This window comes from Stigmatopora argus, chromosome 3 (genome assembly GCF_051989625.1).
Source record: "Stigmatopora argus isolate UIUO_Sarg chromosome 3, RoL_Sarg_1.0, whole genome shotgun sequence".
NCBI classification, from domain to species: Eukaryota; Metazoa; Chordata; class Actinopteri; order Syngnathiformes; family Syngnathidae; genus Stigmatopora; species Stigmatopora argus.
Genome location: NC_135389.1, coordinates 2,051,097 through 2,063,879, shown reverse-complemented (window position 1 = coordinate 2,063,879; position 12,783 = coordinate 2,051,097). Strand labels below are relative to the sequence as shown.

At 44.1% G+C, this 12,783-nt stretch overlaps 1 protein-coding gene across 14 annotated transcripts in view; it reads left to right on the top strand.

Moving 5' to 3' along the window:
* fanca (FA complementation group A) overlaps window positions 1-12,783 on the top strand; it is a 166,485-nt gene that overhangs the window by 81,432 nt on the left and 72,270 nt on the right. For all 14 annotated transcript variants that reach the window (XR_013299496.1, XR_013299498.1, XR_013299497.1 and 11 more), the window contains 2 exons: window positions 7,241-7,374; window positions 7,450-7,520. Coding sequence is in view for 8 of the 14 variants with exons in the window: in XM_077595441.1 (XP_077451567.1) it covers window positions 7,241-7,374; window positions 7,450-7,520 (205 nt within the window). In the remaining 6 variants the exon portion in view is untranslated. The remainder of the gene's footprint in view (window positions 1-7,240; window positions 7,375-7,449; window positions 7,521-12,783) is intronic.

Sequence of the window (12,783 nt, the reverse complement as noted above, 5' to 3'; positions counted from 1 at the left end):
AGCTGGAACAGGTTGTGACCAGGGTGGTACGGGTCCCCGACAATGTTCCCGGCTCTGCTGAGGTAGCGAGGGCTGGCAATATCTTCCAGTGAGGGCAGAGAGCAGCCGACGATCTTCTGGGCAGTGTTAATCACTCTCTGCATGGCCTTTTTGTCTGCTGCCGTGCTTCCAGTGTACCAGAAGCTTAGTGTCCAAGTTGTTCCTCCTGAGTACCCTCAGGAAATTGAGTCGTTTGTGGGCCTTCTTCACTACTGCTGTGGTGTTTGTAGACCAGGAGAGCTTGTCCGTGACGTGGACCCCCAGGAATTTAAAGGACTGGACCCTGTCTACACGAACTCCATTTATGAGGAGTGGGGCCAGATCTGTGCTCTGTTTGCGGAAGTCCAGGATTATTTAGTTTTCGTGTTGTTCAGTGTGAGGTTGTTCATCAAACGCCATGATGACAGTTTGTTGACCTCGTCTCTGTAGGCACACTCATCCCCCTGAGATGAGTCCGACCACAGTGGTGTTATCGGCAAATTTGATGATGGAGTTAGACTGGTGGGTTGGTGTACAGTCATAAGTGTACAGGGAGTACAGAAGAGGACTCAGTACACAGCCTTGAGGGGAGCCAGTGCTCAGTGTAATGGAGCAAGAAAGGTGGGAACCAAGTCCAGTTTGTGGTCGGTTGGTTAGGAAGTTCTTTATCCAACAGCAGATGGAGGAGGATAGTCCAAGGTGGGAGAGTTTGTCAGTCAGAATGTCCGGTTTCATGGTGTTGAAGGCTGAGCTATAGTCAATGAAAAGCATCCTCACGTAATTCCCATGGTGTTCCAGCTGGCTTAATGCTGTATGTAGAGCAATGGTGATAGCATCCTCAGTGGACCTGTTAGCTCTATAAGCAAACTGGTGAGGGTCAACTGAGGGAGAGATTGTATTCCTGATATGGTGGGCTATCAACTTTTCAAAGCACTTCATGATCACAGGCTTGAGTGCAACAGGCCTATAATCATTCATGCTGTCAATGGTTGGCTTTTTGGGGACAGGGATAATGGTGGCAGATTTCAGGCAGGATGGAATGATGGATTGTTGCAGGGAACTGGTCAGCACGGGCTTTGAGCACCTTCCCAGGTACTCCGTCAGGGCCAGCAGCCTTCCTGGTATTCACAGACCGCATTTCCAGTCTCACTTCCTGTTCCTGGAACTTCAGTGTATTGCTGCAGGGTAGTGGTGGGGGTGTTGAGACTGGGTCTGATTTGTCAGTCTCAAAGCGGGCAAAGAAACGGTTCAGTTCCTCCGCTAGTGAGGCATCTGCGTTAACAGACTTATTATTGTTATTGTAGTTGGTAATATGTCGTATTCCCTGCCACATCTTCTTTGGGTTATTTTCTGTGAAGTGCTCCTCAATTTTCTTAGTCAATTCTGCCTTGGCCTTTTTAATGCCTCTTTTCTCAGCTCAGCTCTGGCAGCTCTATATTTCATCTTGTCCCCTGATCTGAAAGCGGTGTTACGGCATTTGATGAGTGCCTGTGTCTCCTTGGTCATCCAGGGTTTTTGGTTATGAAAAACCTGTATTTGTATATTTATAGCAGGGGTCACCAAACTACGGCCCGCGGGCCGTATCCGGCACGCGGGCACATTTGGACCGGCCCTCTGAACAATACCAGAGACGCTATCAGATTTTTTTCCTATTTGGCCTTGAAGACTGGGACGTTTTAATCTTGTGTTTGGTTCATTGCACCCCTGCTGAGCCCACAAATCATCCCAGTGAAGCGGGCCTTCGCATTGCTTCTTTGGTGACACGCGCGGGGAGAGTGTTTGCCTTTGATGCATGCGGGCATTTACACCGTTGCATGCGTGATCAGAGTGTTAGCGAGACATCTGGACGATCGCAGGTGAGGGCGGAGCCCTGGTACCATCGCTATTGCGATGCTATTCAAGCATATAAAAACTGCAACCTGAACCTGTTTGAAAACGGAATAATGGCGAAAAGGTTAGTTAAGACAAAAATTGATTCAGAATGCAGGGTATTTAACCTGCAGTGGACAAACGATTATTTTTTTGTTCAATGCAAAGAAAAGGCTGTTTGTCTCATCTGTCAAGAGACGGTGGCAGTATTCAAAGAATACAATCTTCGCCGGCACTATGAATCCCGTCACAAAGACAAGTACGGTAGCGTGCAAGGCCAAATACGAGCAGACAAACTCTCAAAGCTAAAAGTTGGACTATTATCTCAGCAGACTACATTTCTACGCCAAGCTCAGCTGAACCAGTCATCCGTTCGGGCCAGCTTTCGGGTTGCAAAACTGCAAGCAATGGTAAGCCTTTCACTGACGGAGAGTTTTTTAAGAAATGTATGGATGTTGTAGTGGAGGAAGTGTGTCACGAGAAGAAAGATGCATTTAATGCCGTAAGTCTGTCGGTGAGTACAATGACCAGATGCGTTGAAGAAATCGGGAGTAATGTATATGCCCAGCTGCAGCAGAAGAGTAAATAATTTGACTTTTTTTCATTAGCACTGGATGAAAGCACGGACGTGCAAGACACAGCGCAACTGCTCATTTTTATTCGTGGAGTTAGCGCAAACTTTGAGATTTGCTACGATCTGGTAGCCCTCCAAAGTTTCAAAGGGACTACAACGGGAGAGGATATTTTTGACAAAGTGTGCCAAACCATGGAGAAGTTGGACCTGGACTGGTCAAAGCTAGCTAGCATCACAACTCACGGGGCTCCTAGCATGGTGGCCGAAACTCGCGGTCTAATAATGGGACGCATGAACCTGGAGTTGGAAAAAAAGGGTCTCACCACCCCGCTACGAGTCCACTGCCGAATTCACCAGCAAGCACGGTGCTGCAAAATGTTGACGTGGGATTCTGTAATGACGGTTGAGGTGTCATGCATAAACTTCAGAGCAAAGGGAGAAGATTGTGCATGGCACAACAGAAAGTTAATGTTCCATGGCTTTTTTTTCTATGAAGAACCCAGAGAGAGTTATTTAGTTATTATTTATTTCATAAATAGTGTTATTTATTTCCTGTTTTTTTCTGTGAAGAACTCAGAGAGGGTTATTTAGTTATTATTTATAGTTATTATTTATTTCATTAATAGTGTTATTTGTTTCCTGACTTTTTTTCTGTAAAGAACCTGGAAAGGGTTATTTGGTTATGTGTGGCTTTCTGGAAAACAATAAAAAAAAATTAAGCTCCCCTACGATCATCACACTTTTTCTGTTACAAACTGACACCGGCCCCCCATCAGAGAAGGGAAAAGTTATGTGGCCCTCACAGGAAAAAAGTTTGGGGACCCCTGATTTATAGTGACGTTGTCCATGCAGTTTTTGATATAGGAAAGTACAGCATCTGTATAGTCCTGGAGGTTGTCGTGTTCGAAGAGTTCCCAGTTGGTGCGGGAAAAACAGTCCTGCATCTGAGAAAGGGCGTCCTCGGGCCAAGTTTTTATTGTCTGTATTTGTGGCCTTGTTAGCCTCCGGAATGGAGTGTATGCTGAGGTGAGGGCTAGACAGAGGTTGTCTGATCCAGCTAGGTGAGGGAGGGAAGTGGCTTTGTAAGCATGTTTGATGTTAGAATAAACATGGTCAAGAGTTTTGTCTCCCCTTGTGTGACATTTTACGTATTGGATAAACTTAGGTAGAACAGTCTTTAAACATGCTTTGTTGAAGTCACCAGTAACAATAAAGACTCCATCGGGGTGGTCAAGCTGTTGTTTGTTTACGGCCGTTAGCAGGAGGTTTAGTGCCGTGTTGACTTTTACATTTGGAGGTATATAGATCGCCGTACTATGACGACCGTTAGCTCTCTCGGTAGATAGTAGGGTCTACATCGTACTGCCAATAGCTCTAAGTCCGGGGAACAGTGAGTGTCAATTATCTTACTGTCACCACACCATTCATTTTGTATGAACAAGCAAAGTCCTCCTCCTGCTTTTGCCTGTTAGTTCCTTTGAAAGATCGTTCCGAAAAAGCGTTCGGCTAGCTAGCGATACCGCAGCGTCAGGGATTTGCGGGTGTAGCCACGTTTCCGTGATGAGAATAATGTTGCAGTTCCTAACAAAGCTGTTGGTAGCAATTCGAAGTTCCAACTCATCCATTTTGTGGGTGATGGATCTGGCGTTGGTCAAAAAGATACTAGGAAGCGGTGCTCGGTGTGGTTGTTGACTTGGCTTAGCAGCAAGGCCCACCCGACATCTGCGCTTTTGCTTCCTCTCTCTTCGCCGCCTTCGCCTCCTTCGACATACTTTGAGTGGGCTGACTATCCACGGAGATCCCGGAGGTCTCAAGATGTCCTTGGGGATATCGTAGGTCCGTTGGTAGTTTGTTGTGAGATCGGATATATCGCATCTCCTTTTGATAGCAATTAAGTCCTGGTGACTGTAGGAAAAGTTTGCCTCGCAGATGTTTGTAAATAACGATAGGATTGAGAAAAGAAAACACCAAACTGGACAGCAAAGAGCCGCTGCACCCGTGCGCCCCGCCATTTTTGTCAATCAAAAGAGACAAAAGAAGCAGCCATGAGGAAAAAATATACCTTAGCGTTCACTTCAACTATCTTCCTCCGCACTGCTCATTGTCATATATATTCCATGCCCTACGTTGGGTGCCAATTAACTGCTATGTATAAACAATAATTCCTGTCTAACCTAAGTGTAGAAAAAATCTCAGGAGGTGTTGTTATATTGGAGAGATCTTAGTGGCTTGGTGGGAAGTTCTAAGCCTGCAGGCTCAATCAACACCTGTTTATGGTAAAGCAGTAACATTTGCAAAAAAGGATCAGATACGTACAATTAGCCATTAGGGTTGCCACAGCTATCAGACATCTTTCAGCCAAAATGTCCACTAATTTCTCAACAAGATGTAACTCAAAATTAAGATATGACAACATACTTAAGAAAATTTCTTCACAATTCAAGCAGTCAACCAATTAATCCATCCTTTATTTATTTTATGACAATAGTTTCATCTCATTTTCTGAACCGCTTCATCCTCATTAGGGTTGCGGGGGGCGCTGGAGGCTATCCCAGCTGACACTGGGCTAGAGGCGGGGGATACCCCGAATCGGTGGCCAGCCGATCGCAGTGCACAAGGAGACGGACAACCATGCATACTCACACCCATACTTAGGGACAATTTAGAGTGTCCAATCAGCCTACCAGTCATGTTTTTGGAATGTGGGAGGAAACCGGAGTACCCGGAGGAAACCCACGCAGGCCCGGGGAGAACATGCAAACTCCACACAGGTGGACGTGACCTGGATTTCAACTCAGGACCCCAGAGCTGTGAGGCCAACGCGCTAAACACTCGCACCACCCGGCTGCCCTACAGTACTTTTGCACGCATCAAAATTGCTTTATAAAGCTGTAAAACTATATATTGATTGTTTGCAGAACAATATGATTTTTTGATATTGTAAAGTCTGCTATGATTTGATTTAAGGGCAATGAATTGAGTTAGTATGAGATTAAGTACACATTTAGCACAATACATTTCACGCAAAGCAATAAAAATACAAAGCTATCTGGAGGTTTTTACACTTCAGTTGTTAGAACATTTTTGACATTTGAAAGAAAACCCTTTTTAATTAAATGGTAAATCTACAAGAATATGAGTTTGAGCTCTTTTTTTCATAAACCAAGAGGATACAGGGCTGGATGAGATCTTCCCAGAGCTTCTAAAGGTTCTGGATGTGGTGGGGCTGTCTTGGTTGACACGTCTCGGCAACATCGCGTGGACAGTGCCTCTGGATTGGGGGGGCACGGAAGTTTGCCCAAACAGTCTACATGTGCTTTGTGAAGTTGGAGAAGGCGTTCGACCATGTCGCCCGGGGAGTCTTGTGGGGTGTATTCCGGGAGTATGGGGTTCCGAAACCCCTTTTAAGCCCGGTCCCTGTATCACTGGTGTCAGAATCTGGCCCGCGTAGCTGGCACTAAGTCGGAGCCCTTTCCAGTGGGGGTTGGATTCCGCCAGGGCTGCCCTATGTCACCAATTCTGTTCATCACTTATGTACAGAATTTTTAGGCGCAGCCGTGGCCTTGAGGCGGTCTGGTTTGGTGGCCTCAGTATTGCATGATGTGGTTCTGTTGGCTTCATCAGGCCGTGATCTCCAACTCTCATTGGAATGATTCGCAACCGAGTGTAAAGCGGTTGGTATGAGAATTTGCACCTCCAAATCTGAGACAATGGTCCTCAGTAGGAAAAAGGTGGCGTGCCCTCTCCGGGTCAGGGATCGGGTTCCTCCACTGGTGGAGGAGTTCAAGTATCTTGGGGTCTTGTTCACGAGTGAGCGAAGAATGGAGCCGGAGATCTTCAGGTTGATCGGTGCAGCGTCTGCTGTGATGCAGACTGCATTGGTCCATCGTGGTGAAGGGGCTGAGCCAAAAGACGAGGCTCTCTATCTACCGGTCGAGCTACGTTCCCTCCCTCATCTATGGTCACAAGCGGTGGGTCTCGACCGAAAGAAAGAGATCCCAAATACAAGCGGCTGACTTTGGATAAGCCGAAGAAGATGAGATGAGATGAAATATTACAATGTTTTACCTTGTGGGAGATAATTTCCCATGACACACAGATGATTTCTTGCAACGGTTGTGGAACACTGAAATAAACAATCTAAAAAAGAATCAATAAAATTGAGATATATATTTTATTTATGAAAAATAATATGATATTTTTACCAAATCAGCCACCTCTACTTTTTAACCTAGATTAAATTATATATATGAATACAATGTTGTCTTGGTGTTATTTACTCTTATACATTTGATCCCTTGGAGACCAGTGCAAACGTCATCAGAACCTTCTCTTTCAGTCGTTTTCTTAAGGTGCACAAAGTCTTTTGGAAAAGGACACTTTTTCCACAAATGTATTCAATGTATTTCCTTCCGTGTCTCCAATGTATAAGAGTAAATAACACAAGAAAAGTAAGATTTGTCATGGTGTTGTGGCCAACTAGGTTGTGAATTCTATATTAAAGCAGGCAAAAAATGCATTAAACCCATTATGCATTGCCTCACATGATGACTAAGGGGCAAATAAGGTTTAATACATCAGTAGGAATTTGTATTGTTAGACATTTTGTGAATTTTGTTGTTGTTGTGTTTAACTAGTTTTCTCCATCGGTCCATTGTCCAGTTCTCAAAATACTTTATTACTAAGATCCAGTCTTTCACATGGCCATTCATATTAGGTGTTCTCATACCCTTTTTATGATTACATTTCTTTTTCATGTTTACTATAATGTTCCATTAGATTTGTTGGCTCAAATGTCAAAGATCTCCCAGACTCTGAGCTTCATCTTTCCTTGTCTTCCTGATGACCTTTTGGAAAAGAAAGTCATCAAACTGAACACAGTTACAATTTTAATGCCAGAGCTGCATTTGCAAGTATGGACAAAAATCTATTAGTTCCTCATTCATTTTGCTGATGTTACTTACAAGTATCATCCCTTTCATCCACAGGTTGTCGATGAAATTTTGAAAAACTTTAGCCAGTGCATTATGGATGCTTCCAAAACTCTTCCACCAAACAGGTGGGCAAACTTTTCCTTGGAAAAAATAGTGTTGATGCGTGTTGTTACGCTTCTTGATTGCTTTTTTTTGTCTAATTGTTTAAATCATTCATTCATGAACCGCTTAACCTTTATGACTATCACAGGGGTGCTGAAGCCTATCCCAGCTAAATACGGGCAAGAAGTGATGCTAGTCCAAAAAGAAGAACCGTCATTAAGGCAACACTTTTTAGGAAATTAATTCTATATTTTTCTCCCAGGTAGTTAAGCAGCTGGCAGGGATGACTTTTTGAGTCATTTGAACATACAGTATTTAATCCGCAGATATGGCTCAGAGTTTGAATTTCTCAAGGTTGGGTTAGACCAGGGGTCTCGAACTCAATTTACCTGGGGGCCGCTAGTGGCCGAGTCTGGGTGAGACTGGGCCGCATCAGGATTTCCACAAGAAAAGCACTGATAAAACATTCCAACGATATCAAATATCTTTATTTTTTAACAAAAAATAATGAATTAAATAAATTAACTTAAAGATGAATAAAAAATAAATCAATCAGTAATACAAAACCAAATAATACTAATGAGCATACAGTAGATATACACTGGCTGGCTAAGTAGAGAAAATGAATTATTTTTATTCCGTTTCAAATGTCTGTATTAACAGCTCTTTAACCTTTAACTTTCTGAACTTGAATGGAACATTGAACATGAAATATTCTGAACACGGCTTCTCTTGCCTACTCCTTGCTGCTAGAGACCTGGCAGCGCTTCTTCTCACATAGCTGAGTCACATTTGGCTTGAGGGAGGAAGCAGTGGAGACCCTCAGTAGAGCTTGAAGATGCTCATCAGTAAGTCTGGACCTGTACTTGGACTTATTGAAGTTCAAGGTGGAGAAGAGCTTCTCACACAAGTATGTGCTCCCAAAAAGGCACATGGGCCGCTTGAACCTTCGGGAAAGTTCAGGGAAGCTGGGGGTCAACTCTCTCAAAAATTGCCCAAGCTTGTCTGCTTCTCCACTCACCTCCCTGAACTTGGCTTTGAGTGCAGAGTTGCACTGCAGGTCAATGAGCTCCATTTGAAGCTCAGGAGGGGCATCTTGCACATCAAAGGAGAAGGGGTCCGCAAAAATTTGAAATGTGGCTTTGTGTGTCTTGAAGTCTGCAAATCTGTGATCAAATTCCTCCTGTAGCTTCGAAATGGCCTCAACATACTTCTCACCACTGAATGGTGTGCCTGCATCCACGAGAGCCTTGCATGCTGGGAAATGGCAAAGGTTTGTCTGAGAGAGCTGGGCTTTCCATAACACAAGTTTAGTGCAGAATGCTCTCACGTTGTCATAGGCAGCACTGACAAGTTGCCCCTGGCCTTGTAGCTTCTTGTTCAGTACATTAAGCTCATGTGTGATATCAACAAGAAAAGCCAAGTCCATGAGCCATTTGGGATCACTTAGCACAGGATCAATCAACTCACAAACGGCGTAGCTAGCTTTGACTGCTGCATTACTGTCTTTGGTAGCCTTCTTGAAGAGATCCTGTTGCCTCAGAAGACGTGTTTTAAGACTGGCAACCTGGTTGGCTCTCTCATCTCCCTGGTATTTTTCGTACTCCTCAGCATGTCTCGTAGTACAATTACGTTTCAAATTGTATTCCTTGTGCACCGCAACTTTTTCAGTGTAAATGAGACACGTCGGGGTGCCCCTGTGTTCAACAAAGAAATATTGCACTCCCCACTTTTCTTGAAACTGTCTGTGCTCATCACCGACCTTTCTCTTCACGGCAGGCTTTGAAAGAGACATCTCTGGGGCTCTGTAATATGTTTTTCCACTTGGAATGAGTCTCGGGTTGATCTTTCACATTCAGTCGCGCGGGTTTGTGGCGCATGTGCACTTTCGCTCTCCGTTTCAATCGCGGAGATGGCTACAGACACTGACACAGGCTGGATCACGGATCATAGCGCCTCATTCAGTTCTATGCTGAGAGCAGCGGAGGAGTGTGCGCGCCGAGCGGAGTGATCGGCCTCACGGCTTCTCCTCCGCCCAGCTGATTGGAGGAATGAATGAGTGAGTGAGCGAGGCACTGGACAGCCCGGCCGATGTCCCGCCCTCCAGAGCCGTATACCTCACCGTGATTGGTTCATTCAGCTCCGAACCAAAGTTCCCTCTAATTTTTTGTTGGTCTGAGCAGAAAGACAACCTCCCTGAGCGCACTGAGTACCAGTGTGAGCGACATCATCGGTACTCGGATGATTCGCCTAAAGACGTTTCGCCGACGGACGTTTGACAGACGGGCAGGTCGCCGAATGGACGTTCCACCGAACGTTCATTCGGCCGAACGGAGGTTTCGCCGAAACGGGATTCGAACGCTCGCCCCGCCGGATCGTGTGTGTACAAGTTTTTCAACTTCGGCCCGCGGGCCATATACGGCCCGTTAGGATTTTTAATCCGGCCCGCCGCCGGTGTTGTCCAAATTATAGTAAAAATCAATGTTCGTCTACCATCAATGGCAGTCCGGGAATAAGCACTCTTGGGCAGGCAGATGTAGCAGAACCGAGCCGTAAAATGACAGCAATCGGGTCAAATCCATCCTAAAACAGCATTTAATGATTAAATACAAATACTGGATGATATCGCGATGGAGGCAAAAAACGTCTATAGACGTCCATTCGCCAAACGGCTCAAAATGCTCTCAAATTCGGTCAAATCCAGCTGAAAACAGCGTTTAATGATTAAATACAAATACTAGTATTTGTATTTAATCATTAAACTAACAAATACTAGTACGACCTGTCCGTCTGTCAAACGTCCGTCGGCGAAACGTCTTTAGGCGAATCATCCGGTCACGACATCATCATTGCTCGCTATCGGCACACCAGTATCACACCTGCCACAAGCAGGTGCATGTCAATGTTCCCTCTAATTTTTCATGTAAAACATGCTGTAAAACAAGAAAAACATGAGTGGACAGAGCTACTGCCACTGGCTGCCACTTAAACGGCGCCATCATGGGGAAAGGGGTAAAAAAAAAAAAAAAATTAAAAAAAAAAAAAAAAAAATCGATCTTTCATATTAAGACGGGGGCCGCAAATTATCGTCCCGAGGGCCGCAGTTGGCCCGCGGGCCGCAAGTTTGAGACCCCTGGGTTAGACATTTCCCATCTGTGAATGAAACTGATTTTACATCACACATTCTTTTTCTCCTTTTCCCCTGAAATTCTTCTCCACCTAGCACACCAATTAAATGATATAATTTTGTCACAAATAAAAGATCAAGACTCACCTCGAAGGTGACACGGTGACGAATTGGTTAAAACATCTGCATCACAGTTCTGAGCTCAAGGGTTCAGTTACGGGATCTGGCCTTCCTGTGTGGAGTTTGCTTGTTTGCCCAATGCCAGCGTGGGTTTTCTCCAGGTACTCCTGTTTACAGCTTAAAGCATTCCGACTAGTCAATGACGTAATTGTCTGGACCAGCACATCACATCATAAAATCAGATAAACAATGTTTTCACAGTTTCACAGTACCAGCGTTTAGGGTGAGCAACAGAACGGCGGCATAATTAAAATGCTGCTATATTAGGATTGTTCCCTGTCAGTCTTCCGTCCACGTAGTACAGCGGTACGTACGCATGTGTGTGTGGCAGCCGCCGACTGTCTGATGTAAGGAAGGAGCAATGGTAATCCTAAACCCCAATAATAACCATTAGATAATTCAAAATACTAATCGATAAACTTATCGATTACTAATTGTAAAGATAGTAGAAAGTTTAGTCAGGAAAAAAATAATCGCCTAATGTAAGCCCATGTTAGGCTGATGGAACACTCCAAATTATCCCTAGGTGTGACTGTGTGAATGAATGGTTGTTTGTCTCCTTGTACCCCGTGGTTGACTGGCAACCATGGCCCTCTCCACCTCCACACTTCTGTCTTAAGTTGAAAAAATAGGAAGAGCTTTACCAGTCCCCAGTGAGAAAAAGTTTGGGGACCGCTGCCCTAAATTGGTTGCCAATCAGCCATGGGACACACAGAGACATACAACCATTCACACTCCCAATCATACCGCCGCCATCGGGAATCTAGCCCGCGCCTTCCCGCACCGAAGTCAGGCAAGTGAACCTCTACACCACGAGGCGTCTTATTTCTATTACACAATTTCAAAAGTTATGGATCAGTGTGAGTCTTGAGAATTTCTTTTTGAATACTCAGTGACAAGATTATATCATTTATTAGTATCATGTAAAAACTACTTACTCAATAATGACACGGTTTTCCTGAAGTTGCTATTATGTGTAACATTAACGTGGAACATTAAACTCAAAGTAAGAAGAAATTAATTGTGGGATTGAACGAAAGAAAAGACTGATGTTAACAACCCTGACAAATTCATTCATTAATTATCTGAACCGCTTATCCCTGCAAGGATCACGTGGGGTGCTGGAGCCTATCCCAGCTTATTTCGGGCATGAGGCAAGAACACCCTGAATTGGTGGCCAGCTCACGCTCAGACTCATACCTAGGGGCAATTAAGAGTGTATTGACACATTTTTATGAATGAGAAAAATAATAATAATTACACTAAATAATCTGGCTTTTCTGTTCGTACTGGAATTCAGTAGGTTAATGAATCGATGCTTAAATATTTTGTCGAGGAACAAATGTCTGTTCGTTTGTTTCGTTTCGTCCCCTTAACTATCAGAACAGTTGGCATGGACCGTTAATCGACGATGGTTTTGCTAAAGCTTGAGAAGGAGAGAATAAAAACTTTTTTACATTCATCCTTTTGCAGTTACAGATGTCTTTATCCCTTTTCTGTCACTATGTTGTGGATTTTGTTTTAGGGGTGGTAGAGGATTTATGGCAGCATATCACGTTCACAAAAGGAATGCAAACTGTTCCAATAAGTGGTGGGGCATCCCGTGAAATACGTCTCCTTTTGTATGGCTTTTTTATTTCCTAATTTTTCAGTATTTTAAATAACTACACCATGTTTTTTAGTGCAATGTGAGATCCACGGAATAAGCAAATTAAAAGACATTGTGGGATTGTTTAGGAGGAAAGCTAAAATGGAAAAACTGATAGGGGTGGCCCAAAAAGCAATGGCGACACTGGGCTTCAAGTCGGGGTGACTGCTGTTGGCCTTTTAAACCCCACCAAAAAAACAACTTCAAAAGTAAAACAAAATAGTTTCTGCCTAAAACTTCAGCTTGTTTCAACTTGTTTTCAGCACTTATTTTCAAACAGATTTAATGTATTGAGAAAAAAGCATCAATTTGAGTTTACAGCTAAAAAGTC